At 51.5% G+C, this 27,051-nt stretch overlaps 8 protein-coding genes across 8 annotated transcripts; 6 read left to right on the top strand and 2 right to left on the bottom strand.

The window, feature by feature from the left end:
• Positions 1-1,158: 1,158 nt before the first annotated feature.
• Positions 1,159-2,432, top strand: LYS12 (Homoisocitrate dehydrogenase). Its single transcript, XM_047991173.1, has 2 exons — positions 1,159-1,229; positions 1,301-2,432. The coding sequence occupies exons 1-2, from the start codon at positions 1,205-1,207 to the stop codon at positions 2,344-2,346; spliced, it is 1,071 nt and encodes a 356-aa protein (XP_047847183.1). The 5' UTR covers positions 1,159-1,204; the 3' UTR covers positions 2,347-2,432.
• Positions 2,433-2,589: 157 nt separating this feature from the next.
• JDV02_009505 (uncharacterized protein) lies at positions 2,590-6,372 on the top strand. Its single transcript, XM_047991172.1, has 2 exons — positions 2,590-4,998; positions 5,057-6,372. Exon 1 carries the CDS (start codon positions 2,945-2,947, stop codon positions 4,808-4,810), a length of 1,866 nt encoding a protein of 621 aa, XP_047847182.1. The 5' UTR covers positions 2,590-2,944; the 3' UTR covers positions 4,811-4,998; positions 5,057-6,372.
• A 1,268-nt stretch (positions 6,373-7,640) lies between these two features.
• JDV02_009504 (uncharacterized protein) lies at positions 7,641-9,606 on the top strand. Its single transcript, XM_047991171.1, has 3 exons — positions 7,641-8,418; positions 8,513-8,906; positions 8,986-9,606. Exons 1-3 carry the CDS (start codon positions 8,142-8,144, stop codon positions 9,281-9,283), a joined length of 969 nt encoding a protein of 322 aa, XP_047847181.1. The 5' UTR covers positions 7,641-8,141; the 3' UTR covers positions 9,284-9,606.
• Positions 9,607-11,167: 1,561 nt separating this feature from the next.
• NOG2 (GTPase required for pre-60S ribosomal subunit nuclear export and maturation) lies at positions 11,168-13,371 on the bottom strand (the record flags this gene model as incomplete). The annotated part of the gene is made up of 3 exons (XM_047991170.1): positions 11,168-12,070; positions 12,500-13,217; positions 13,274-13,371. 3 exons carry the CDS (start codon positions 13,369-13,371, stop codon positions 11,168-11,170), a joined length of 1,719 nt encoding a protein of 572 aa, XP_047847180.1.
• A 302-nt stretch (positions 13,372-13,673) lies between these two features.
• Positions 13,674-15,045, top strand: JDV02_009502 (uncharacterized protein). Its single transcript, XM_047991169.1, has one exon. The coding sequence runs from the start codon at positions 13,767-13,769 to the stop codon at positions 14,664-14,666; it is 900 nt and encodes a 299-aa protein (XP_047847179.1). The 5' UTR covers positions 13,674-13,766; the 3' UTR covers positions 14,667-15,045.
• On the bottom strand, positions 14,823-18,590 carry ADP1 (FAD-dependent urate hydroxylase). Its single transcript, XM_047991168.1, has 4 exons — positions 18,203-18,590; positions 18,025-18,137; positions 17,666-17,956; positions 14,823-17,593 (listed from the first exon to the last, which is right to left on the bottom strand). Exons 1-4 carry the CDS (start codon positions 18,364-18,366, stop codon positions 14,913-14,915), a joined length of 3,249 nt encoding a protein of 1,082 aa, XP_047847178.1. The 5' UTR covers positions 18,367-18,590; the 3' UTR covers positions 14,823-14,912.
• A 2,304-nt stretch (positions 18,591-20,894) lies between these two features.
• JDV02_009500 (uncharacterized protein) lies at positions 20,895-22,940 on the top strand. Its single transcript, XM_047991167.1, has 2 exons — positions 20,895-21,465; positions 21,550-22,940. The coding sequence occupies exons 1-2, from the start codon at positions 21,162-21,164 to the stop codon at positions 22,677-22,679; spliced, it is 1,434 nt and encodes a 477-aa protein (XP_047847177.1). The 5' UTR covers positions 20,895-21,161; the 3' UTR covers positions 22,680-22,940.
• A 794-nt stretch (positions 22,941-23,734) lies between these two features.
• MEF1 (Elongation factor G, mitochondrial) lies at positions 23,735-26,701 on the top strand. Its single transcript, XM_047991166.1, has 4 exons — positions 23,735-24,020; positions 24,081-24,192; positions 24,254-26,280; positions 26,334-26,701. Exons 1-4 carry the CDS (start codon positions 23,851-23,853, stop codon positions 26,386-26,388), a joined length of 2,364 nt encoding a protein of 787 aa, XP_047847176.1. The 5' UTR covers positions 23,735-23,850; the 3' UTR covers positions 26,389-26,701.
• The last annotated feature ends 350 nt before the right edge of the window (positions 26,702-27,051 follow it).

The following is a 27,051-nucleotide window of genomic DNA, read 5'->3' as shown; positions in this document are numbered from 1 at the left end:
AAAATAATATTAATATTACTTAAGAAATAATAGGCTAATAAGTTAATAAATATTAAACTTATTATAAAGGAATAAAATAAAGATAAGAAAAAAAAAGGAAAAGTAAGTTTTTATATTTAAAGTACTTAACTTTAATTAATTAGCTTAACTTTATATAATTAACTTATTAAATATAAATAATAATATATAATAATAAAATTTAATAGAATTAACTTATAAATCTTTTATTTAATATATTACTTTATAGCTAACTATATATTAACTAGCCTTAATTACCTTAGCTATAAGGCTATATTATTAAGCTTTAAATTTACTTATATATTATACTATTATATTAATAAACCTTAATTTAATAGTATAAAATAGAGTAATTATAAATTATAACTATTAGCTATATTTTTAGTTATATCTCTTTAATATTAATAATAAGATTAATACTTATCTTTTTATAAATTAATTTATTAAATTAACTATATTAGTTTTTTACCTTATATAAAGTTTTCTAATAAATTTACTTTTTACCCTTAAATAATCTATTTAGGCTTAATTAGTAATATATATATATATATATATATATATATATATATATTAATTAATAAGATATATACCTTTAGTTAATTAATAAAAAGTATTAATTAAAATTAAGTAATAAATTAAAAATTATAACCTTAACTATAACTAGTATAAGCCTACTATAGCTAATATAGGCTTTATAATAGCTTACTCGCTAGATATTAGTTCGGTAGTTAAGTAAGAGAAGCAATAGTAGAATTAGACAATTATAAAGGTAATAGTATTATAAGACTAAAGCTTATTGGTTTAAGCTTTTAGTTCGCTAGCTAGACGGGCTCTAATACCCCATGGTTCGGGGGCGTTACGTACGTGCCCTAATTCTCTACCTGGGTCCGCGTGTATACGTTCTGTCCTAGCACTTTATTATAGGCTTGCTATTTATGCCCGGGCGTTAGAAATTTACTATATAATATAGTATATTAGCTTAGAACCCTAGCCTATATAAGCCGGAAAGCGGGTCCTAATATTACTATTTAAAATCGCGGTTAGTATAACCGCGCGTACCGAGTAGGGCTTTACTAAGTAGTAATAACGGGCAGTCATGCGCGGGCCCACCACTCGTGCTCTTAACTAACGGCTAGGTCTCTTCTTCCACTCCCTCCTACCTTTACCCCTCAGGAATATAGGTACCATGTCAGTTCGCACACTGAAGATTGGTGAGACCCCCTGGGCTTCCTCGCTCACCTCTCGTTGCAGCAAGCATAACAGGGCTGACGTATTGCTATAGGGCTCATCGCTGGAGATGGCATCGGCAAGGAAGTTATACCTGCTGGTCGCCGCATCCTCGAGGCCCTTCCGTCATGTCTGAACCTCAAATTCGATTTTATCGACCTGAAAGCTGGCTTCGAGACTTTTGAGCAGACTGGTACTGCGCTTCCCGATGCTACCGTCGACGTCTTGCGCAACGATTGTCACGGTGCACTTTTTGGCGCTGTCAGCTCCCCGACCCATGCCGTCAAGGGTTATGCGTCGCCCATCGTCGCCCTCCGGAAACGCCTCGACCTCTATGCGAACGTTCGCCCCGTCAAGACTGTTATGACGGCCGCCAGACCCCTTGATATGGTCATTGTCCGCGAGAACACCGAGGACCTTTACGTGAAGGAGGAAAGGACGTACGATGGACCCGACGGCAAGGTTGCCGAGGCTATCAAGCGTATATCCGACAAGGCATCCTTCCGCATTGCAGCAATGGCTGGTGATATCGCCCTCCGCCGCCAGAAGATTCGAGATTCGGGTGCGCAGAGCATTCACAAGTCCCCAACCGTCACAGTCACACACAAATCCAATGTCTTATCTCAGACCGACGGGCTCTTCCGTGTAGCCTCGAACCGGGCTCTCGCAGACCCGAAGTTTGCTTCGATCAAGGTTGAGGATCAGATTGTTGACTCCATGGTGTACAAGCTCTTCCGCCAACCGGAGGCCTACGACGTCATCGTCGCGCCAAATTTATACGGCGATATTCTCTCCGACGGTGCCGCTGCACTCGTCGGTAGCCTTGGCCTGGTTCCCAGCGCCAACGTCGGCCAGGGCTTTGCCATGGGAGAGCCTTGCCATGGTAGCGCGCCCGACATCATGGGCAAAGGAATCGCCAACCCAATCGCGACTGTGAGGAGTGCTGCGCTCATGCTTGAGTTTCTCAACGAGCCCGATGCAGCAGCAAGGATTTATGCCGCTGTAGATGCTAATCTGGAAGCTGGCAAGCTGCTGAGCCCCGACCTGGGCGGCTCTGCTACAACCGACCAGGTTCTGAATGACATTCTGTCCCGATTATAGAGAGGTAGAATAGAAGGAAAGACACGTTTGTGTATTATAATATAAGATGGTATACGTCATAATTTTAATAAGACGAAGTTCTAGCATTGACATTGATATTTATTGAGTCGCGTTTTGACTTCTGACTCATATCATAATTTGTTAGTGGTACGCTCAATTGGCATTCAGTTTTTCCGGTCCGGGTGGGCTCAAGACCCATTCTATAGTCTCCTCCGTCCGATTTCCATAATTCACCGTTCTCCACTTTGACTGTCCCAGTTATCAGAGCTTCAGCTCATGAGCTTGGCCGATCTCGAGTCCTTGGCAATCCTCTTCGACGTCGCTTGCTCTTGGCCATTACGACTGTCACCTAGCCAGGCCGCAAGCAAGTCAAATCGACTGACTGCCCAGCGTTGCCGTGTCTACACGAACCAAACAGTCCCGCTTCTCAAGAGTCATCATCTGTGATGGCCGGAGCACATTCCACTAAACTCGTTTCCTATCACTGTTCTTGGTCCTGGACAGCTATTGCTGAAGCCGGGCTAGGGTTCGTCAAGGGCCGCTCTCACTAGACAACTCCTAGTCTTCCCGCCATCGAGCTTCCAATTACGTTGAAGGCATGGCCGATCACAGCGACCAAGTCACGCCAGGCAGCGTGGGCAGCGGGCACAGCAGACGACAAGCCGCCATCCTCGACCGTTTCCTGCCGGATGGCTACTCGGCCGACCCCGAGGCCAGCTTGGCGACGCAGCCTGCGGAGCAATTGTCTCCCGCACAGTCACCGTTCGCACTACAGGATCCGCCGGAGTTCGTGTCAACCGTTGCGTCTAGCAATGATGCGCTGGTCGAAGATCAGACTCCTCCCAGTGGCGAGGCTGCCGAATCGTCGTTGAAGCTTCAGGGGGGTGACATTCACCGCGACATGTACAAGATCAAGGCCCGCGCCAACTCTCTCCGCCGGGCTGCCACCTTCTCCCACCAGCCGTCCCCCCGACTTCATCCAGCCGACGAGCTTTCTTATCCGGAGCAGCGGGAGCCCGGAGGTTTCCGCCGCCAGCATTTGCAGTACCGCGCTCGGCAGCGCCGTCTTAGTGGGCCGCTCGTCGTGGCCAGGAACTTTGTCGATTTTCTGGAGCTCTACGGCAGTTTCGCCGGTGAGGACCTAGAGGACGCCGATACGTCCGAGGATGAATCTGCCATAGACGAACGCGAGGACGACGGGGCCGGCGAGCGGCGCCCTCTTCTACCTCGCCCGTCAATGGGCCATCGCAGGATCTCCCGGCGCCAAGGCCGAGCCGGAGATGCCAGCACCATCAAGACTTTCTTCACCCTTTTAAAGGCGTTTATTGGCACAGGCATCATGTTTCTACCAAAGGCGTTTCGCAACGGCGGCATACTTTTCTCATCGCTTACGCTTGTTATTGTCTCGCTCATCAACTGTGTCTGTTTTCGTCTACTTCTTGATTGTCGCCAGAAATACGGTGGGGGATACGGTGAGTTGGGCGCCGCAATCATCGGGCCTCGATTCCGCGGCCTCGTCCTCGCCTCTATCGCCCTGTCCCAGCTCGGCTTTGTCTGCGCAGGTCTCATTTTCACCGCGGAAAACCTGTGGGCATTTCTCGATGCCGTGACCCCAGGCCGACACGGCTCAAGTTTGGGCGTGCCAGGCCTTATTGCTCTCCAACTCGTGCCGCTCATTCCCTTGGCACTCATTCGCAACATATCTAAACTCGGTCCGGTGGCTCTGCTAGCAGACGTCTTTATTCTGGTTGGCCTTGTCTACATTTGGTATTTTGATATCTGGACGCTGTCTCGAACTGGCATGGAGCCCACTGTTCGTTTATTCAACCCTTACGACTTCACATTGACCATCGGCTCAGCCATCTTCACGTTCGAAGGCATCGGACTTATCCTGCCGATCCAATCGAGCATGAAGAAGCCCCAGCACTTCGGTCCCCTCCTTTACTTTGTCATGCTGCTCATTACAATCATTTTCACATCTGTCGGCGCCTTGTGCTACGCCACATTCGGGGAACGGACCAAAATTCAGGTTATTTCGAATTTCCCTCAAGATTCAGCTCTGGTCAATGCTGTGCAGTTTCTGTACTCGCTGGCTGTCCTTGGGGGGGAGCCAGTGCAGCTTTTCCCAGCTGTGCGCATCATTGAGACGTCTCTGTTTGGCGAGCGAGCAACTGGCAAGAAGAGCACCGCCATCAAGTGGAAGAAAAATGCCATTCGGGCCGCGGTCATGGCTCTTTGCGTCGCCATTGGCATGGTGGGCGCCACAGACCTGGACAAGTTTGTTGCTCTCATTGGCAGCTTCGCCTGCGTCCCATTGGTGTACATATACCCTGCATACCTGCACTACAGGGGTGTTGCAGAGTCAAGCTCAGCCAAGGCTTTGGACGTGGCTTTGATGGTGTTGGGCATTATAGCCATGGTATACACCACTGCGGTCACGATGTTCCAGTGGATATCGAACTAGGGTAGATACGGCAATTGCATACCCCTTGCTGGACGTCTTCTTCCCCCATATTGTATGAACGTGTTTCAAAGCCGTCCAACATCCGGGTTCCACTACCGCATGTGACGAATGAATCGGCCGGACTCGAGTCGGACGGGCGACGGTTATAAACGACTCGAGGCACCTTGAGGGATAGAGTCAAGGGCTCGGTATGTTAGCCCCCTCTCTATACCGTAACTGACCAGCAGACTAAGTGAGTCTGCTGAGGCGAAAAACAAGGGGTAACGGATAACCGCAAGTTCGGAAAGGGGTGGCGAGAGACTAGCCCAAAGCTGGGAGGACGGGAGAATGGCGGAGCCATCGTCGCCTTTCATTCTACCGGATAAGGGAAACCCGCGGTGGTGCAAAGGCTTGAGGTGAGCAGCTGACAAGACTACTAGCCGCTCTCCAAGTTCGGACGGCGCAAGCCGAATTTGACTCCGACATGGGGGATGAATGAGGAGCAAAACAAGGTGACGATAGATCATGGGGCCTGCTCCGACATCAACGGTCGCCGTGGGCCGGCGGTGCCTGCCTGGGATTCCGTGATGTGTCTTTCTTAGATGCCTCGAGCGGATTGCCCGAAGAAACGAAGAGGATGCCCAACTTGAGTGCCATGGCCAGACATGCATGGCCGACGACGCGTTGGGCCCACGACACGTCCAGGAGATTTCCTACTTGGTACACAACAAAGACGGCTTGGACGGGCAAAGCCCTCCACAATTCGCCATTCCAGAACACCTCAACGGTCAGCGAATAGGTAGGTGCGTGCTCGGTGCAGGCTGCATGCCGGCGGTGTCGTGGTGTTGTTGACCGACTCGGACTTCTGCCCGCGTCCAAGCAAGTGGCAGGCACAGTAGTCTGCGGTCGAAGCCACATTGGAGAACAGATCTGCATGCAGGAACAACAGGTGGTGGGTGGGGTATAAAAAGAGGGACAGCGCTGTCCGTGATGTCTGTCTGCAGATGCATACAGTAGGTAGGTACTTACCTAGGTACTACCAAGGTCCGTCGTCTCTCTCCCTTGGCTGGTCAGTGAGTGGCAGGGCCCTCTCCTCGTTGGCTTCGGAAAGGACGGCCGAGTGGAAGCGGGCGACGAGCCAGCCGGTGCCGCACCGACCGGAATCCCCGTAAGGGTATGGTCATGGCCAGTGAGTCAATAGCGGCGGCGACATTGTACAGCGGAGACGGCGACAGAGGGACGAAGTGCTGATGCAGGAACTGGCGTGCGATCGTTCCATGGTGCGTGCCCACCCGCTTGGAGGGAAGCTTGGGTGGGAGGGGTTCCGTGCCAAAGGAAAGCAGCCCTCGGTGCGGGGTTGCAGCAGCTCGGCGCCATGGATGCATCCAGGCCGCGCGGTGTCCGGGCGGCCCGTGTTGGGTGTAGAAGGTAAGGTAGTACTACTATAGAGGTACTGTACCTAACAGTGGTGGTAGTGGTTAATTTTAGGCATCGAGGCACTTCCGGATGAAAAAAGAGAGGCGTCCCGTCTGCCAGGATCCCCCGCTGGGTCCTGCCAGCGGCTGCCTTCGACCATGTAGGTGGGTGGTCCCTTCCGGCTGCGGGGGAGGGCTGACGGGGAAGGAGGGGCGCACCGGCTAGCCGACAAGGGCAATCCGAAGCGGCATCTCCCCACCCACCACCACCACCACCACCACCACCACGACGTCTCTGTACTTTTCTTAAACCTTGATGCTTCACAGTACTGTAGCACTATACAGTACAGTACCTATGTAGGTACCTACTTGCTTTGCTTTGCGTTTCAGGCTCTTGCTGCTCAAATCGACACCAGGCGGACATGCCAAAAAGAGTCGGGACCGAAACGGATCCTGAACGGACGGACGTCTCTCTCTCCGCGACCGGCCTGCCTCGTCCTCTTCGCGACGAAACCACCCAACTTAAAAGTGTACCACCTACCTTACCTACGTGTAGGTAGGTACCTCATGTACTACAGGTAGTGCCCACCAAGGTGTCCACCTGATGAGAACTTGGCAAGGTTAGTACCTCATTAGTAGGTAATTGCGATAGCTGCACCCACTCAGTGCGGGCAGGCGCCGCTGGCTGGCTCAGCTCCGTGCATCCCACTACGTGCCTACAGTAGCTACCTAGTAGTACGTAAGGTACGTGCCTCACTGAGATATACGAAGTATACTGTATGCCACATCGAGAGGCACCCCGGGGTGCCTTGTCGTGCGCGCATCGCATCCGCCGTGGCACCGGCGGTTCGTGGTGTGGTCAGTCCCTCCCTGTGCAACGTGGTGCTTGCCCCTCCGCCTTCCCCCAAACAGGTACTAAGCTTCTTCCTCGTACTGCCCGTCTCCATTCTTGTTCGGCAGCGTGGTCCTGTCAGCTGCAAGGTGGCCCACCCCTAAACCTAAAGCTTGCATGCATGCCTGTCTATCCGTCCGACGACGGACGAGCAGCACAGCGCCCTCGTCCATGGCCGCGTTCCCCATGAGGTGGTGAGCATACAGTACCTATTTCGGCAGTGCAGAGTACCTTGAGCACGTACCGAAATACTGCTAGTACTATAGTTATGTACGAAGTACGTACGTCTGGTATGGATAGATTAGTAGGCAAAGTCATGGTAGATGTCTGTACTAAGAGGCGCTTCGTGCTAAGTAGGTACCCTATCCTAGGTACTAAGGCATGCAGGTTTAGTACCTAGGTGCTAGGAGTTCCTGCGCCTTGCTACCTAGTACCTAGACGAAGCATCGTCTCCGCCCGCGTCTTCATCTCAGATGCGTGGAATGGCCCCGTGATCGGTCCTGCACCCCCAACGGAACGGGCTCCATACAGCGCGACCCAGATGGGTCCGTCCGTCCCGGCCCTTGGTCCGCCGCCGCCGTCGTCGTCGCTTGTCGCTGCCAGCCAGCAGGCCACGCGCTCAACTCACCCCATCATCCCATGCCAACCGTGCCGCGCCTGCTTGCTTGCTTGCTGGACCTTGCCGGAAACATCCTCCCGTGCCCTGCCCTGCCCTGCCCTGCCCAAGCCCTCCTCTGCGAGCCCTCCTCTGTGCGCTCTGCTCTACTCTGATGCCCCTTACTCTACCTCCATCGCCTTTGTCGTTTCGTCCTCGTCGTCTACCGCCTTACAAAAGGAGCAACCTTTCCCCTCTTCCCCAACCCACCCCATCATCCTCGTCGTCCTTCTCTTTCCGCCCATAACCTACCCTCACCTACCTTGCCCCCCGTCCGCCACCATCTTGTGCCATACAACCAATATCCACCCATCTCCCACCGCTCCTCTGGCCTCTCTCTCTCGTCCGCCCTTGCTGCTTTACATCGACGACAGCTGGCGGCGGCCCACCATGTCTCGCCTCGCCCCCACTTTGAGGCAGCTCGCCCGCGGGCGCCTCAGCGCCGCTCCAGCTGCCGCCGCCCCGGCAGCAGGCCGTCCCCACCTGCTTCCCCGCGCCGACCGGAAGCCCATGCATTCCACCCCGGCCCAGAGCAATCTCAACCCCACCACGCGACCACATCTGCTGCCCGAGTTCAGCCTCAAGGACAAGGTCATCGTCGTCTCAGGCGGTGCCAGGGGCCTCGGCCTCGTCCAGGCAGAAGCTCTGCTCGAGGCAGGCGCAACCGGTACGCCTTCGTTTCGCTCTCTTCCGTTTCTCTTTCTTGCCCCTTCGCTGTTCGTCCGCTGGCGCGAAACTGACTCAGAATGTATTGCGTAAAGTGCACTGCGTCGACAGGTTGCCCTCGCCCGCCAACGACCCGGCGTCGGGCTTCTCCGAGATCAGCAAGCGAGCGCGCCGCGATCTCGACACCAGCCTGACCTATCACCAGACCGATGTTCGAGACGTCGGCGAGCTCAACAAGATTATGGAGACAATTGCCAATCAGGCCGGCAGGCTCGACGGCTTAATCGCCGCTGCCGGCATCAACCACGAGACACCCGCGCTCGAGTACACATCGGACGAGGTGGATAGGATGATGAGCATCAACGTCACGGGTGCCTTCATGACCGCCCAGGCCGCCGCTCGCCAAATGGTCCGCCTCAAGCAGCCCGGCAGCATCTGCCTTATCGCGAGTATGAGTGGCACCATCGCCAATCGGGGCATGTACGCGCCGTAAGTCTATTGCCTCTCGATTAGTCGCCTAGCAGCCCCTAAGCCATGCACGTGCCTGACCTTTCCCGCGTCGCGACAGAGCCTACAACGCATCCAAGGCCGCCGTCATCCAGCTGTGTCGAAGCCTCGCAGCTGAGTGGGGCGAGTATGGGATCCGCGTCAACACTCTCTCGCCGGGATACATCATGACGCAGATGCTGCAGTCGCTCTTTGACGATTATCCCGAGCGCAAGGAGGTCTGGCCCAAGGAGAACATGCTGAAGCGCTTGAGCCTACCCAGCGAGTATCGTGGGTCCGCCGTCTTCCTTCTCAGTGATGCCAGCAGCTTTATGACCGGGAGTGACCTCCGAATAGATGGCGGCCACGCAGCATGGTAGAGCGCTTCATTGTGCGTATCGCAGCGTGGTCAGCCATGTCACTCGACGCGTGCAGGTAGGGTAGACCGTGGGCGGCCAAATGGCGTCGTTCAGTACGCCTGGCTGCTGGCAAGCCATAGGGCGCAACGTAGATTCCCAAGGGGGGCGGGGGCAGGTCATGGTCCTGGGTTTGTGTCCAGTTGTGTATCGCCAATCGCGTATATAATCGTAGTAACGATTCGAGGGGGTTTGACCATCGCGCTGTCGCATGTGTTTGCAGCCATGTGGGGTGAGCAATAATGCACGGCGCTTGGAGGTAGTGCACGCTGATCGTCGTCAGATGGCTCTAGCTGCTTGTTGATATGTGTGACAAGAGTCTATGGCTACCGAGCTTGCCCGTGATCCCAGGCTCGAGCCCAAGTCTCGATTCGACAGCGGACAGAGGCACGCCGCGTTCGCGCATGCGGATGACATCGAGTACGGCTCGCATGTCAAGTAGGCGGCGACCGTGATACCCACTCCGTCCCATATTCTCCAGGTCTTGGTCGGCTTGCAGCTGGAGCGCCTGTCTCGCATCAAGGACAGACAGCGTCGAATTGGCGGCCCGTAACTTCAATGGTAGTGGCGCAATGTCGCGATCCTTGGCCCCAGCGGCTGTAGAGGATGGGGAGAATGTAGGATTTGGCTGCACCATCCCCATCTGATGAAGCCGCTGCGAGAACCTGTTGCCCGGTGCGAAGTCTGGATCCATGCCGTCGGCTTCATCTTTTTTGTTGTCGTTAGCATGTCCGTCGGTTGGCTTCCGTTTCCGCGACAGCCATATGACTCAGTGTACCTTTATCTTTGACGCTTCTGGCCTTGTCTGGCTTCGCGACAGCCCTCGCCGGGCTCCGTTGGTATATATTCATGCCCGCAGCCCGCTGTGGGAACTTGCGAGTTGCACCGGTCGCGGTGGAGGCTTTCGATTGTGACGAGCCCATGTCATAGATGATGACTGCACCGGCTGCGGCAGCCTTGAATTCAGCCAACTTTGAGTAGAGTCGAGGGAGTACGCTCCGTGACGGGTGATGCACGGCGTAGTGGTCCTTGCTAGCGAAATGAACACGATGATAGCATATCCAGCGCCGGCCAGGAACGGAGGAAGGGGGGTGGTAGGGCGGACTTCGAATGTTATGATTGTTTGGCGACCGTAGACCAAATTTTTGGTCATTTGTCAAGGAAGCCAGTGTGGCTTCATACCGACTACCTACCCTATACTGCCATATCCACAGCTGCCGCGACCCGATCAGAGGTCCGGCGGCGCGGATACTATCGAGCATGGCATTCGCCCGTCCCCCCCAACAAGGACGAGGCTTCAACCCAACACCGCCATCAGTAGAGCAGCCACGGCTACCGACCAATGATTGACCATGGAAGGGAAAGATGGCTAAGGCGGACGGGACAATGACCTCAAGCTTGAAGCAACGCAACCACGCCAGGGGTATCAAAATGCTAACTAATCACATGTTACCATACACATCGACGCCACCCACTCGCTTCGGGTGGCGGTGTCCTCATCTAGCAGTGCCGCACACGGTAACCACCGCATGAACCGTGGACAATATACTCGGCGACGCTGTATGTTACGAATCGCACCCAGGCAATTCGTTAGTCCTGCCCACCGTCCACAGGATACAGAGTAGACATCCGCACTAGTCGTCCAAGGCCCTGTCATCGCCATGCAAAATGGCTTGACAACGCCGATCGGATTATTGCCGATGAAGGGGCCGTGAGGAGAGTGCTCACCAAATCATAGGTGGACTTGCAAGAGCCAGCATGGCAAGAGCCCATCCGAAACGACGAACGCAATCAGAACACCGATGGGTCCATAGGGCTAAATGATGCACAGTCTAGCCGGGTCGCCGCTCATTGGCGCAACCTCTTTGCTGGCTGCGATCCGTCATGCCGCCGCCCTGTATTGGCCGACTTGATGATGGCAGTCTCGTGGCTGCTCGATGGCCCAGTTGCGTCCCCACCGGAAATCTCTCCGTCCTCCCCCTCGATATCGACATCGCTGTCGAAGCCTTCGAAAGGCTCATCGCCTCTGTCGCCATCGTCGTCCACAGACGGCGAGACGGCGGGATCGACAGTGGTATCCGCGGGCCGCTTTCTCGGCATCTCCCCGAGTTTCCCGCTGCGTCCATCCGGAGTATCTTCGTTGTCCGAGTCCCTTGGTGCCGGCGTGAACCATGGGATCTTGCCCCGCATGAAATCATTCAGGACCATCTTCGCGACGCCATCTAGGTCCGGCTCACCACCCCGCAACAGGCGGCCGCTCTTCCTGGCGAGCAGCTCCAGCAACTCAGTGGCATTTCCCCAACCCTTTAGCTCATAAGTCTTCTCCATGTGATGACGCTTCACCCGGCTCAGCACGGCGCTGATGTATTGCTCCGGATGTTCCACCTTCTCAACGCGGACGACACCACGGAGAATGAGATCCGTTGGCGTATCCGTGCTCGAGGGTGGTACCACACCCGGGCAGTCGATGAGGTATATGCGCTTCATAAGGCTGACGTACTGCCAGACCTTGGTCTCTCCAGGTATAGGTGCAACGTTGCAGACCTTTTTCTTGAGCAGCGTATTGATGATGGAAGACTTTCCGGTATTGGGGCCGCCAATGAGCCCCACCGATATTTGTTTCCTGTCTGAATGCAAACTCGAGAACTGCCGAAGCAACTGTATCAATGACCCCTTACCGAAGGAGTTGGTGATGCTTGCATGAAACGCGAGCGTAGGGTACTCCTTAGAAAGTTTGCGCACCCAACTAGCCTGTTGGTCAAGATTAGCATGCGTATTTATCTCGCCGATAGTTTCAACCGAGTAGAGAGAAGTGGGGAAAGAGGGAGAGTTCAAGATAAATAAATGAAGCAATGTAGGGGTCGTAACTAAGAAGTCACCAGTGGAATCGTCGTGCAGACAGTGGTAGACCTCAACTCATTCGACACACATGCCATCTCACGATAGTGACCAAAACGGCACCCATCAGCCGGAAGCACGAGTGCTAGGGCAGTCGAGAATAGCAAATTTAATATCCCAATGCCGTAACAGACGGCCTCCACGAAGATAGTGAAGGAAGGCGTCCTGACAAAAAGCACTGGGGAATACCACCGAGGGTAATTGAGAAATTTGCAGCACGTGTGGTGCATGAAACGGCGGACGGGGAATTCATGTGGCTGGCGAGAAAGGAAGAGAACATACCGCAACGCTCGTAGGGACCAAGTCGCACTTGTTCAAGACGAAGATCAAGTGCTTGTGGGGCGCTTCCTCCTTGAGATATTTCTCAACGCTCCTACAACGAGTGCCAATGGGGTCCCTGGCATCGAGAACATGAATCACGACGTCTGAGGAGTCAATGACCTTGTAGAGCTCATTCCAAATCCTCTTGCTCTGCCCCTTGTCGAAAACGGGCTCGATGGCCATGGGGACCTGTTCGTCGTCGCCGCCTTGACCGCTGAGGAGCTTTGCTTGTTCCAGACGGTCCTGGTACGAGTCCATACTCTTCTCTGTGTCGTCGGCGAGATCCTCTAGTGAACTCACACCAAGCTTGACGCGCTTGCGTTGTGCTTTTGGACCGAAGGTGTCGGCGAATGGAGAGCTCTCGACGGTCATTTTGGCTTTATGTTGTTTGATGCCGTTGGTGTCCTGACCGTCGCGAATGAGGCTCATGGGCAGCTTGTTGGACTTCAGGAGAACTTGGTACGGGTCGTTGGCCTTCTCCGCCATGGCTTCGCGGAATGCCTTTAGGGTATCCTGAGAGACAACCCGAGTATTGGTAAACCACTTGCGATTCGGCTCGATCCGGGCGTTGGGGATATCACGAGACTGGTATGACGCAGCCTTGGTAATCTGCCCATCTGCGTTTCTCTGCACCTTACCCTCCTTGTACATGCTCAGAGCCTTGACCTTTTTTGCATTTCTAGATCCCGTCAGTGATGACCGCGTAGATGAGGTTAGAGTGGTGGTCATTCGAACCGGTAGAAGTTCTCGCCCTTGACCCGCACGTTACCAAGGCCATCGCCGGTCTTGCCTTGACGCTCACGACGGGTGGCTTCCTTCTTTCCGGTACCCATGATTGCGATGAATGACGTCGACTGGGAAAAGTAGCAGTCGAATAACAAGCACAGAAGGCTCCTGCTGCGCTCAAAGCCGGATATGGCTGTTGAGTGGAAAAGCGACGCAAAAAAGTAGCAGGATCATGCTTCTGTGGTTCTTTCGAATTTTTTTTTTGCTAAGGAAATGCGACCCACTGCAGTAGGCTCGTCGAGCCAAGAATCAATGTGGTCCGCGGGCCCGGATAATCATCTCTCCAGGGCCGTAAAATTGCTCCAACAAATTTCCCAACCTCCAGGCGGCTGCGTCTTGTCACCGCGACCGCCCGTCTCCCAAACGACTCCTGCATCTGCGTAGAACGACATGCGCACCGGCCTTTAGTCGATTGCAGGAGAGAGGAGGCACAATTGCAAACATGTCCGGTTCATACGGGCGTCTGGGACTTCGCCATGCCCTAACAGCCCGACGGAATTTTTCAACATCGCGACCTTCGCAGTCCAACATCGTGCCCCCGGAGTCACCCTCCTATATCCGCCTCCCCACGCCTGCTCAATCCGATGAAACAAAGCCCCCACGAGTTAGAGGTCATCTCCCGGTACCGAGGGAAATATTTCCCCGCCCCGAAGGAGACCTTAAAGTGCAACCCGATTACATCCAGCGCACTGCACCAAAGCCATCGAAACAGCGAACTCCGTCCAACGACGCACAGCGATGGAAGGCCACACTGGCGGATAATCGACGACAGAATCTTGCAGGAAGTCTACAGGCCCTGTGGGAAAGGCGATCCGCGAGCGACAAGCTGCGCAACGCCCGTGTAACCCGCAAATTCAACGAGCACAACAGGGCTGCGGCTGCCCCGGAGCGTGAAGACGATGTTTTGACACGTAGCACTGTCTTGGGCGCGATTCTGGACACCAAAGTGTACCCAGACCCCCAGCGATTCTCTCGTGCTGATCGCAGCCGCACAGAGGTGCTAGCGAGGGAAGCCGCGAAGCGAGAGGCCAGACGTGATGCTCTCATGGAACTGTATATCAGTGCCTCGAACTTCATCGTGCAAGAGAGCGAACTGCGCGCAGAAATCGACAGAGTTTTCACTGAAGACTATTTCAGAAAGCAGAGTCAAGCTGTCAACCGCTATGGTGCCACGGAGAACACATGGGGCATATACGGCAAGCCGCCTTCCATCGCCAACATGCTGGAAACATCTACGGGCACATCGACAAAACTTATGGACTATTACGAGTCCGAGTATGACAGATCAGTCAAACGACAGAAGAAAATTGCGGAGGACCTGACAGGCGGAAAGATGGAGTAATTGATCTCGCCGGATAGTTATGTACCACCACCCATGGATCGTCAAGCGATCCATCGTCAATGGAGGAGAAATCGCAATCGGATGTGACATCTAGCCTGGAAAATAGTCTTGCGGTACGTCATGATCAGCGCGTCAACGGTGTTCAGTCAGCGGGTGTGACGCAATCTGAGTCTATTCTTGTTCATCTTATACATAGCAGCAATCCGCCATACAGCTGTGAAACCTCGATATTCTCCACTGCTGAATTCATCGCTTCTCAACGAGAAGGACATGCATTGCTGCATAAGCCAAAAGGACGAAGGCAGCTGCGAAAATACCCAGATTCCGAACGTCTGTCCAAAGCGCACTATTGTTGAAACCAAATGAACTGAGAATGGCCGCGCCTGGGACGGTGATATCCAGCCCGTACTTCTTGTCCACCAGTGTCAGTTCAACCACCTCGTTGACTATGAGCGACTCAAATCCGTAATGGAAAATTGATAGCGTTTGTAGCCAGAGTGCGCCAGCCGGCGTGGCATCGTGGTTCAGGAGAAAGCCGGCAAAGAGCAGACTGAAAAGCATGACTAGGCTGCCTACGAGGTTGGCGACGCTGCCATCCTTGCATACGATGCCGATGAACAGGCAGATCGCGGCGGCGGCGAGGTTGAAAAGAACTAACACCAGGATAAACTTGAAGAAGTGGCCCGAATCTGGGACCAGTCCAGTCATGGGGTACACGATGGACCCCATAAGAATGGGCGGGACAATTCGCAACGGAATGATGTCGAACAGAACCTTGGCTGCGAAATATGTCGCCGGGGAGTAGTAGCCATTTGCGCGCTCCCGCACGAAGAGCAGGCGCTCGGTAGCGAATACATTCAGACTGGTGAGTGTGCTGAACCCAAAGAGCGCAAGGAGGAAGAAGAAGAGGCCAAGGCGATTCTGAAAGCCTGGAATGTCGTCCGTAAGTCCGTAAAACAGATATCCAGAAAAAACTGCTAGTATGATGGCAATGGCGTAGTGCGTCAGCATCAGCATCGGATTCCTGTACAGATTCTTCCATGTCCTCTGAGAAAGGATCAGGAATTGTCGCAGATAGCCGACCCGGGCATAACCTCTTCCCATGGCATTGCTGCTCGGGGCGATGGGGCCACCAGCGTCGCAGCCATTCGAGTTGCCGCCGTTTGCCTCCCCTGCAGCTAAGATGGCTTGATGAATCTCGGAGAGCATAACAGAGGCAATATTAGAGCGGCTAAAAGCCTGCGTCATCAAATCGAGGTCTGTGCCAGTCGCGGCGGACGGTGGCAGGTCGTGAGTGTCCTCTTGAAACCCGGACTGGCTTGTGTTGGGCATGTTGGTCTGCAATCTGTAGGTCAAGGCGTCCTCACCACCGGCGTCTGATGAAGCTGCTGTGTCCACTGTATGCCTTCTTCTGGTATAAAGCTCTCGCTCCTGACGCGCGCGAACAGAGTCCCGACGGAGGTTTTTTGGCCTTGGTGACTGTGAAGGATCCGCGCTGCTGTCCTCCCCGGAAATGCTCGCTATTGACTTCACAGCTCTGGTGCTACTGGGGCCCAGGCTGGACACATCGGCGGCAACAGTGCCATCGTCAACGGAAGTGCTGCTGCCCGCATGCATGGTAAGATCGACCAGGTAGTCAGCAATGTTAAACCCCGGAGGACACTCGTAGCCTATCGAGTCGAAAAAGGCCTGGCAATGCGAAAAAGGACCTGAAAAGACACTTTTGCCTTGCGCCAGCAGCAACAGTCTGTCAAAAAGCGCAACAATGTTGGATCGTGGCTGATGAATGGTGAAGATGACGGTCCTGTTGTAGCTTTTGGCCAGGGTAACAAGACACTCAACGACATTGTATGCGTTGTATGCGTCGAGGCCGCTCGTCGGTTCATCCAGAAACAGTATGGACGGACTAGTGACGAGCTCACAAGCTATGCTGACGCGACGCTTCTCGCCGCCGGAGATACCGCGGCCTTTGCCTTCTTCGGAGCCAATGAGCGAGTCGCGAATATGGTGAATCCCAAGTTCCTTTTCCACCTCCAAGACCCTTTGCTCCTTTGCTGCGCGACCCATGTCACGGGGCAGTCGCAGCAAAGCGCTGTTGAGAATAGTCTCGTGGACCGTGAGCGTGGGGAGCATGGTGTCCTCTTGGTCCACGAAACCCACCACTTTCTTGTACTCCGAATTGACAACTTTCTCGCCGTTGACATAAAAGTCGCCGCTGACCTGACCACGCTTGTTTTTTCGCGCCAGGATATCAAGGAGGCTAGTCTTTCCCGCACCAGATGCTCCCATGATGGCGGTAACCTCGCCCGGGTGACATATTCCACTTATGCCGGAGAGAATACTCTTGCCGTTGAGCGAGTAGAAAACGTTGGAAAAGTACAAGGCAGCGGGCTTGTGATCGGCCATGAGCTTCGTGCTCTCATCATCTGAATCCTCCAAGCGAATGGCGCCATACTTGAGCTTGCGACGCGACAGAATCCATGTCAGGACGATCACGGCAACGACAAAGAGGGCACAGCCTGCAATCACGCCGGCTATAAGTGGCGTGTTGATTTGCTTAACAGGACGCTTGTAGCCCGGGACTTCCGTCTCATAAAGGCATTCGCCAGCTCGGCAGTTTAGTAAAATGCTAGAATCGCCAATGAGATCATGAATCAGCTTGTCCATCTCGGGTTCGGTAAAGGCGCAGTTATGAGCGCCGCCGCCCTGCTGAGCGCACGAGAAGCCACCGGGGCCCTGAATGGCCTGGTCGAGGAAGTCGGAGAGGTCGATCGAGCCATCCTTGCCACAAAGCATGCGGCCTGGAATGCAGCTGCAGCTGATGTGTTCACACTTGTACGAGGTTTTGTTCCTGGTTTCGCTAAAGTCGGCGCCAGACTCACAATCGGTGAGGTGGCAATAGAAGGACTCAACGGCGTCGACCCAGACTGAGCCAGGAGAGTTAGCCACGCTGTCCATTTCCTGTGTGACTGTTGAAAGCGGCACATGGGCCTACGTACATTGAAAGTCGCAGGTGGCCTCTTCCTTTTTGCAGGTAAAGGTGACTTCCGGGCGCTGCTCGCCTAGCAGTCCGGTGATCTGCTTGTTCGTGACGTCGCAGATTTGATGGTTATAGTTGACAACCTCGCCATTGCGGTAGCAAACACCGCCGGCGCCCGTTTCCATGAGCGCGTCGCACGCCTTGTTCTCGGTGCATACGTTGCAGTTGATGCCGGTCCAGCCTTGGTCACACTCACAAACGCTGCCAGAGCGCATGGGCCGATCCTTGCCACGGCCAAGAGAGCCGCACACTAGACGGCATGATGGTCAGTATGTGACATGACGGCACGGTTTTGAGCTTGAGGCTACATAAGCATACGTGGTTCCAGGCAGTCATCGCCGCCGAATCCGTCAGGGCAGTGGCATTTGCCGTTGTATTCGTTGCAGTCGGCGTATTGGGCGCAGGTATGGGCCGGCAAAAGGCAGTTGAAGCTACAGGAAGCGCACACATTAGCACAATAGTCATGTGCTACGGCTTCCGTTCTGCAAAAGCTTACCATGGTGGGCAGTCGTCGGGGCGATCGTCCATGAGCGCCAGCTGGGCCCGAAGCATGTCGGCGGTCGAGAAGCTCGAGTTCGCGTAGGCCATGGTGAGGTAGGGCAGGAGGGCAACGGCAACGGCGCCGACTAGCAGCACGCTGCTACGGCCCGAGGAAGCCATAGCGTCGAGAATCGTGTGGCTGGCGACGATGTCGTGGAGGATATGGCGGGTTGGGGCGACGACGTGCGATAGATGAGCCGGGGCTGGCGGCGGCGGCACGGGCTTGACGTTGTTGCTCCCAGACTGTATCAGCGTCTCCTGTTGCGGTCGCCACGCCAAGGCTGACGTGAGGTGGCTCTGGTTATGACGACGGCACCGCGCTGGGGTGGGCAACGACGTGGATAACGTCGGACCCCTACATATGGGCACCCCCCCAGTTTTTCAGTTTTTCAGTTTTTTAAGTATACTTATATAAGCTTTATATAAAAATAGAATAAATAAATATACTATAAAACTTTAGTTAATAAAGTTTTAAAATCTAGATTTTCTTTATATATACTTATTATATCCTTAAGAAATAAATATTTTTATTTAATAGATTTTTTATTTTAAAAGAGTAAATATATAGCTATATAAATTATTTTAAGATTTTTAAAAAATTACCTTATAATAATCTAGGTCTTAATTTTAAAGTTTAAAGTTCATTTATTTTTTTAATAATTTATTTAATAGTATATTTTAAAATCTTTACTTTTTTATATAATTTTATAGCTACTTTTTTAATATAGCTTATATAAGTAAGAAAATAAATATATTAATTAATAATCTAAGAGATATTACAAAAATAGATTTTAAAACTATAATTTTATATTTATTTCCTTTAATTTATAATTAAGGTTCTTATAAAGTTAAGGTTTCTTAGCGATTTATATATAAATCCTTAACAATAAAGTTTAAGATTTATTTCCTCTATATATAAGAGCTAAAAATAGCCTATCTATTTTTTTATTTATAGAATCAATAATAAATAGCTAGTATATATATTTTATAGCTCTAGATTATTTTTATTATATTTAATATAGATTATTGAAAAGTGAGGTATTTCGCTGTTTTTAGTGGGAAATCGGTGCCCAACTGGGGGGGTGCCCATATGCAGGGGTCCGACGTTACAGATAAACTGACATGACTGACCCAGCCCACCCCCGCTCCCCTTTCCCCTAAATGAGGAAGTTAGTGGACCGTGCCTGTCCTAGCCTAACCCATACTCTATTAAAAATACACGCTTTCTAGAATAGCCTAGAAATTCATTTTGTAAAGTATATAGCTTACTTTAAGTAAATTATTTCTTTATAAATTTACTATAAAAAAAGTAAAAATTAATTATTATATTTAATAATATACTAGAGGTACTATAAACTAAATATATAGAAACTAGTTTTATAAACTATAATAAAATTTAATTATAGTCCTAATTAAGTAAGTAATAAGAGTTATATATATATATCTTTTTAATAGGGATTAAATTAAGTTAAAAAGAATACTTTAATACTTTTTTTTATAATTATACCTCTTTACGTTATATTTAATATATATATATATAATAAGTAAACCTTAATATATTATCTTATTAAAGTAAGTACTTTAATATACTTAGCTATGATAAGTTATTTCTTAACTTTTATATTTTAATAAAAAAAACCTTAAAATTTAATATATATAACTTTTAACTTAATATTTTATAATATATCTTATATACTCTTATTAGTTTTATAATATTAAATAAATTAAAAAATATAAAGTACCTTATATTATAAATATTAAAAATAATATATCTATAATAATTAAGATAAAGACTAAAAGTTTAATTAATATAGTATATTTTTATTTTTATTTTTATACTATTATAGAGTTCTATAATGCTAAGCTTACTAAAGGGAGGAAATTAAGATGCATAAGATATATAGCTATCTAGCTACGATTTAGAGACTTTCCATTAAAACGTAGGGTCGAGGAATAACTCGCTTAGCTGCCTGCATAACACATCCCGGTACGTCCATCGTGGCTGAGCCTTGCCTTGGGGGGCGCCATGAAACTTGATGGTTTGGACGATGGCCCACCGATAAAAGCCAATCCTTTCCGTCTTATCCGCGTCCTCGTCAGCCTTTGCTGTGCCGCGCCGGTGTCAAGCCCCCGACCGTCGCCATATCTGGGCTGAAAAGCTTCTTGCCGGCTTCCCGCTGTCGCCTGACGCACATCGTCGCGTCGTCCTGCCGTCGCACATTGTCCCCAAGCATGGCCAGCATAGCCTCAAACGTGCTCTCCATCCTGCAAACATTTCGTGCAAGGACTTCATGCCCACCAACACCGAGTTATTACCATACCTAAAGTACCTAAGTAACTTAACGGATATAAGGCAATACCCCTTTCCATAGGTACCTACTAGGAAGCATACAATTTACACACCGTCTATGTAGTACTTACCGAGTACTTGCTTGAGGTCAGCAGTACCTACCTACCTACCTATCTACCTAGGTACTTCTCTATGGGAGACGGTACCTAGTACCCGAGGCGTTGGTAGGTATAAACGTACCTTAGTATATGGTAGAGGAAGGAGTAAGGTTGGTACATGTAGTTCCATTGGTTGAAGCCTCCCAGTGCGCTTGCAGTAAGCGCCGGCACCAAATTGTTTCCACACGTTATAAGGAGTACAAGTGCCCCATGCTGCCTCCCGCTTCTCCGCCGAATGCTTCGCTTCACTTCGCTTCATTTCGCTTCACTTCGCGTCTCTTTTTCTGCTCAGCTCCTCAGACCGCCGCACCTCACCTCCCGGGATTCTGTCCTATCAAGTAAGCGGCTACCGCCTAGCTGCATCCAAGGGTGTTTGTCTTGTAAAGCCCGACCGACTATTGTCCCTACGGTCTACCACTGCTGCAGGTGCACAGAGTTGACTGGCTCGTGGCCCTGCGGTCCGGGCGATGAAGTGGTCTGAGCTGGCTCTGTTGGCCCTTGGGCCGGGTGAAACGCTGGGGCAAGTGCTTCAATGGCAGATTTCCAAGCGTCCCGAGCTGCCTCGACTCCGCCGCCGCGATGGTTCTAGCTTCGTCAGCTCTATCACGAATAACGTTAACGAAGGAGGCTACTTTGCCACCGTCAAGGTTGGCTCCCCTGGCCAGGAGCTTTCGCTGCAGCTCGACACGGGAAGCAGCGATGTATGGGTGCCGTGGAGCGGTGCGAAACTATGCAAGGATCAGGCCGATGGCGGCTGCCCTCTCGGAAGCTGTACGCTCACTGCCTCACCTCCCATGACGATGCTTCCTGGGTTCCGAGGCCATTGTTTACTGATGTGACTCGTCGCCGCGACAGTCAAGCCTCAGCAGTCCAACACTTTCGATGACGTTGGGGAGAACCTCTTCAACATTCAGTATCAGGATAAAGACTTCGCCAAGGGCGACTACTTCACTGATCGTTTTCAGATCGGCTCGGCCAATCTCAGTAACCTGACGATGGGACTCGGCACCTCCACTTCGATTCCTTACGGACTCATTGGTATTGGCTACATCAACAATGAGGCGTCACTGCAGACCACCAACGAGACATATCCAAATCTACCCGTCGCCTTGCAGCAAGCTGGCCTGATAAAGACTGTTGCGTATAGCTTGTGGCTGAACGATCTGAGCTCTAGCTCTGGAAGCATACTCTTCGGCGGCATTGACACGGAAAAGTATGTCGGAGACCTGACCACATTACCAGTTCTCCGCAACGAGCGAGCAGACAATTACACAGAGTTCGCCGTCTCCTTGTACTCGGTTGAAGCCTCCAGCAACAGCGGCAGCGACACGCTTACGTCGCCACAACTGCCTGTGAAGGTGGTTCTGGACTCAGGCACCTCACTGACATATTTGCCTCAGGACCTGGCAACTCAGGTGTGGGACGAGGTTGGAGCCGTATGGGACTCCAGCGTCAACGCCGCCGTCCTGCCATGCTCCTTTGCGAACCACGGTGGACACTTCTCTTTTGTGTTTGCGGGCCCTAAAGGACCCCGAGTCAATGTCACCATGGACGAGCTGGTATTGCCTATCTCGACGGGTCAGGCACCCCAGTTCGCCTCAGGGCCTTACCGTGGCCAGCCCGTCTGTGAGTTCGGCATCCTCAACCAGACGCAGGCGCCGTATTTACTGGGCGACACGTTCCTGCGTTCGGCATATGTGGTGTACGATTTGAAGAACAATCAGGTCGCGATTGCCGCCACCGACTTCAACTCGACCAAGACAAATGTGGTCGCCTTTGCGAGCGACGGAGCCTCTATTCCGTCAGCAACGGCCGTGTCCAACGATGGCAGCGGCACGCCTCCTCCTCAGGCCACCCAGTCCGGTCTTGCCGCTTCAAAGGGATTCCAAGCAGGAAGTGGCGCAACCGCCTCGGATCCGATGTCTCGAGTCGGTTTCATTGTCCTTGGGCTGACACTGGCTCACATACTCGTTCTCAGCTGTTAACGATGAGTCGCCGACACGGGATGGGGAGCCTATAAGAAGCACACCCGATGGTGCCGACTCTGGCTGAAGGGCGTGCAGGAAGAAAAGAAATTAAAATGGCCGTATGATCTCTAGTATAGACGTACATATAGTGATGCGGATGCCGAGTGCAGAGAATGAGTCAAACGCCTCACCTATAGCGTTTGTCGTAAGCCCATTCAAGCGGGCCGTCGGCTCCTCTGCCGGTTTCATTATAGATACCAAGGAAATAAAATATCGCACGCTTGCAGTTGTCTGAGGGTTTATCTGGCACGAGGAGAAAGTAATCGCCCCCACTACCCGGCTTCTGAGAAGACTGTAACGATCTACGGTTCTGCATTTCTTTAAGCTGCCTCCGCATTATAGTAAGCCCGATCTACGATGCTAAAGATCTTTTATTAACTATCTAATATACTAAGGCCTAATAGTAGCTATTAATTAAATATACTATAAGTTATAAACTTTAGTATATAAATAGAACTTATAATAGTGCACTTTTTATAGCTAAAATAGGCTAAGTAAGCTATTACTTAATATTAAGTATTATAATTAAATAATAACCTATATTAGCTATTATATATTAAAAGATATTACTTAGCTATATAATTAAATAACTAGTATATTTTACTTAGAGTTTAAGTTTATAATTATAATAGTAATATATAAGATAAGTACTTAATATATAATAAAGTTATAATATAATATAATATAGTATAATATAGAAATATCTATAAGTATTATATTATTAAGGAGTATATTATATTTATTTTAAAAAGCTATTTAGTTTAATAATATTTATATTTTATTTTCTATCTATTTTTAAATATTTTATTAGAAATACCATATATTATTAGCTGTCTATACTTAAGTATATTTTAGTATATTTATTTAGAAGAAATAGTATATTAGGGTTTATCGCTATATCGGCATTTTATGGCTGGAGTATGTAGTCCGTTAATCCGTAGTCACCGAAGGACCCACCAGCGGGTAGGTACCCTTGTGTAAGAAAAAAAGTTTTGGACAAGCCTCGCCGGGCCGTCAATTGGACCCAGGTGAGCTCGGCCTGACTACGATCCTTTCTCGCACCGAGCAAGTGAGGGACGCAAACACCGCTTTGCGACTCGCGCAGGCCATACGCTGCGGCACATCAAAGATGTCTGCATCGTCGGCCGTCAAGTGGCTCAATTGTCGCCTGCTATGTGCGGCCCAAGGACCGACCCGAGTAGCTCGCGACGGCCCGAGTGTCTTCAACCCCTGGTGCCGGCAGGCCGCGCGATCCTTTACACGGACATGCACACGTCCAGCGAGCGCTGCGCAGGAAGCGTGAGTCAGCCCATTTTCATTGAGGAGAATCCAGGTTCTGACGATGCCGCTTTGATACAGCCTAAAGAAAGCTCAGGATGATGCCGCCAGCCTAACGCCCGAGTATGTAGCCGCGAACATGGCTCCAGAGGAGGCGCAGCGACTCTCGCGAGTGCGCAATATTGGCATCGCAGTAGGGATCCATGGAAAGTCGCCTCCTCTTATCTTTTCTTTACTAATGCGTTCCCCTCAAGGCTCATATCGACAGCGGCAAAACTACAGCCACCGAGCGAGTCCTTTTCTACACTGGTCGCATCAAGGCCATACACGAAGTAAGAGGCAAGGATGCCGTGGGCGCCAAGATGGACTCGATGGAACTAGAGCGAGAAAAGGGAATCACCATACAGTCCGCCGCGACATTTTGCGACTGGAAAAAGGTGGAAAACGATAAAGAGGAGACATATCACTTCAATCTGATCGACACCCCCGGTCACATCGACTTTACCATTGAGGTGGAGCGCGCCCTGCGTGTGTTGGATGGTGCTGTCATGATTCTCTGTGCTGTGAGCGGAGTGCAGTCACAGACGACCACTGTCGACCGCCAGATGAAACGCTACAATGTTCCGCGCATCTCCTTCATCAACAAGATGGATCGAATGGGCGCCAACCCCTGGAAAGCCGTGGAACAGATCAACTCGAAGCTCAAGATGCCCGCCGCAGCCATTCAGATTCCTATTGGGGCTGAAGATGAGTTTGAAGGCGTCGTTGACCTCATCGAGATGAGGGCGCTATACTTCGAAGGGCCTCGTGGTACGAAGGTCAGGGTCGCCGATCAGATACCCGGCCCGTTTCTAGAAATTGCCAAGGAGAAACGGCAAGTTCTCATTGAGAAGCTTGCAGATGTGGATGACGACATTGCCGAACTATTCTTGGAGGAACAGGAACCCACGAATGCTCAGATCAAGGCTGCAATTCGCAGGGCTACCATTGCCCGGTCCTTCACTCCTGTCCTCATGGGTTCAGCGCTGGCGGACAAGGCGGTCCAACCAATGCTCGATGCCGTCTGCGACTACCTCCCGGATCCTGCGCAGGTCGACAATACTGCTCTCGACAAGTCCCGGGGTGAGCGGGAGGTAAAACTCGTGCCGTACAACTCGCTGCCTTTCGTGGGACTGGCCTTTAAGTTGGAAGAGAACAACTATGGCCAGCTTACATACATACGTGTCTACCAGGGAACACTCACAAAGGGCACATATCTGTACAATTCTCGGACGGACAAAAAGGTGCGGATCCCGCGCATTGTGCGCATGCATTCCAACGAAATGGAGGACGTGTCCGAAGTTGGCGCTGGCGAAATTTGCGCCGTCTTTGGTGTGGACTGTGCGTCGGGCGACACCTTCACCGACGGTGGCCTTCCATACACGATGTCTTCCATGTTCGTTCCCGATGCTGTCATGTCGCTGTCGATCAAACCAAAGCGGACTGCGGATGCCGATAGCTTCAGCAAGGCCATGAATCGATTTCAGCGTGAGGACCCGACGTTCAGGGTGCATGTTGACCCTGAGAGCGAAGAAACTATTATCTCTGGCATGGGTGAACTGCATCTCGAGGTTTACGTTGAGCGGCTGCGACGAGAATACAAGACTGAGTGCATCACGGGCCAGCCTCGCGTGGCTTATCGAGAGACGATTTCACGTCGCGCCGACTACGATTATCTCCTGAAGAGACAAAGTGGCGGACCTGGCGACTTCGCACGCGTGGCAGGATACATTGAGCCCTTTGACAGGCCTGATGAGAATCACTACGAAAGTCAAGTTGTGGGTGGGCATATTCCTGACAAGTTTCTGACAGCATGTGCGAAAGGCTTTGACCTCGCATGCGAGAAGGGCCCCCTGCTTGGCCACCGTGTCATTGGGGCCAAGATGATTGTCAACGACGGAGCTACTCATGTCACGGACTCATCCGACTATGCTTTCAACCTGGCTACGCAGATGGCCTTCCGCAAGGCTTTTACCGACGCTGGAGGCCAAGTGTTGGAACCCCTCATGAAGACGACGATCACGGCGCCCAACGAGTTTCAGGGCAACATCCTCATGCTCATGAACAAGCGAAATGCCACGATTCATGACACGGAGATTGGTAGCGAGGAATTCACGCTCATTTGCGACTGCAGCCTCAATGCCATGTTTGGCTTCAGCTCTCAACTTCGCGCAGCTACGCAAGGAAAGGGCGAGTTTAGCATGGAATTTAGCCACTACGCTCCAGCTCCCCCTCATCTACAGTAAGTTCGTTGATCGTAGTGGCGTAATCAGGACAAGCTAACATGATACCCAGGAAAGAGCTTGTTGCCAAGTACCAGGCGGAATTGGAGGCAAAGAGGACCAAATAGTGTATCGCGTCGGCGAATTATCCTGGGGGCTGATTGTAAAACGACTCTCCACTTTGTACGATGGGAATCGACAACGATGTAGGTATTTAAAACTGTATTAGTACTGGCGAGAGGCGGCACCTAAGCTGTGAAAGACTCTCGATGGCAGATACGGCGGATTTTGACCATGGCGTGGATGGGCGCCGATATAGACACTGCGACGGGGAAAAGGTTAAATGGTAGTTACACGAAAGGTAACATTGACGTAGGGGCAAGTGCCGCCCAACCTCATTGTGATGCAAATCTCACGCGCCAAGACACTGCATCAAGGCGGTTTAGTTGTCGCCATTTCCCGTGCTCCTACCATGGGGTGGGTAGACGAGTGCCTTGCATTCTTTTACGATGATGTCAGGTGCCGCTCTTCATGAATGCTCGCGAGTGCGTACAGCCACGGCCGACGAGTCAGTAGCTTGCACGCTCCGGACTTGCACGTGGATCAAAGGGAACTCGGCCACTTGCGGGGCGTCCGAAGTACGAGGCACCAAGCAGGAAGGGGCGCGGTACAACGCATCCAGCCTCCTGGCCATGGAGGCTTTCTGTGCCCATGTTACCTTAGTAGTAGTCAGTAGTAGCCTTCTGGTGTCATGGTCCTAAAGTTATAGTGCGACGTAGAGCTCTAGTGCA

The sequence above is a fragment of the Purpureocillium takamizusanense genome, chromosome 9, assembly GCF_022605165.1.
Source record: "Purpureocillium takamizusanense chromosome 9, complete sequence".
NCBI classification, from domain to species: Eukaryota; Fungi; Ascomycota; class Sordariomycetes; order Hypocreales; family Ophiocordycipitaceae; genus Purpureocillium; species Purpureocillium takamizusanense.
Note: the sequence above shows the minus strand (reverse complement) of the source record. Positions and strands in the feature narration are given on the sequence as shown.

What these genes read in the sequence shown, in the direction of transcription:
- LYS12 (XM_047991173.1), top strand. Translation starts at nt 1,205, where the DNA reads ATGTCAGTTCGCACACTGAAGATTG. An exon ending in AGTTCGCACACTGAAGATTG is followed by an intron (nt 1,230 to 1,300) that starts GTGAGACCCCCT and finishes GTATTGCTATAG; the next exon opens with GGCTCATCGCTGGAGATGGC.
- JDV02_009505 (XM_047991172.1), top strand. Translation starts at nt 2,945, where the DNA reads ATGGCCGATCACAGCGACCAAGTCACGCCAGGCAGCGTGGGCAGCGGG.
- JDV02_009504 (XM_047991171.1), top strand. Translation starts at nt 8,142, where the DNA reads ATGTCTCGCCTCGCCCCCACTTTGAGGCAGCTCGCCCGCGGGCGCCTC. An exon ending in GCTCGAGGCAGGCGCAACCG is followed by an intron (nt 8,419 to 8,512) that starts GTACGCCTTCGT and finishes TATTGCGTAAAG; the next exon opens with TGCACTGCGTCGACAGGTTG. An exon ending in AATCGGGGCATGTACGCGCC is followed by an intron (nt 8,907 to 8,985) that starts GTAAGTCTATTG and finishes GCGTCGCGACAG; the next exon opens with AGCCTACAACGCATCCAAGG.
- JDV02_009502 (XM_047991169.1), top strand. Translation starts at nt 13,767, where the DNA reads ATGTCCGGTTCATACGGGCGTCTGGGACTTCGCCATGCCCTAACAGCC.
- ADP1 (XM_047991168.1), bottom strand. Translation starts at nt 18,366, where the DNA reads ATGGCTTCCTCGGGCCGTAGCAGCGTGCTGCTAGTCGGCGCCGTTGCC. An exon ending in CCCGACGACTGCCCACCATG is followed by an intron (nt 18,138 to 18,202) that starts GTAAGCTTTTGC and finishes CGCTTCCTGTAG; the next exon opens with CTTCAACTGCCTTTTGCCGG. An exon ending in GGCCACCTGCGACTTTCAAT is followed by an intron (nt 17,594 to 17,665) that starts GTACGTAGGCCC and finishes CTCCTGGCTCAG; the next exon opens with TCTGGGTCGACGCCGTTGAG.
- JDV02_009500 (XM_047991167.1), top strand. Translation starts at nt 21,162, where the DNA reads ATGAAGTGGTCTGAGCTGGCTCTGTTGGCCCTTGGGCCGGGTGAAACG. An exon ending in CGGCTGCCCTCTCGGAAGCT is followed by an intron (nt 21,466 to 21,549) that starts GTACGCTCACTG and finishes TCGCCGCGACAG; the next exon opens with TCAAGCCTCAGCAGTCCAAC.
- MEF1 (XM_047991166.1), top strand. Translation starts at nt 23,851, where the DNA reads ATGTCTGCATCGTCGGCCGTCAAGTGGCTCAATTGTCGCCTGCTATGT. An exon ending in TGCGCAATATTGGCATCGCA is followed by an intron (nt 24,193 to 24,253) that starts GTAGGGATCCAT and finishes GTTCCCCTCAAG; the next exon opens with GCTCATATCGACAGCGGCAA. An exon ending in CCAGCTCCCCCTCATCTACA is followed by an intron (nt 26,281 to 26,333) that starts GTAAGTTCGTTG and finishes CATGATACCCAG; the next exon opens with GAAAGAGCTTGTTGCCAAGT.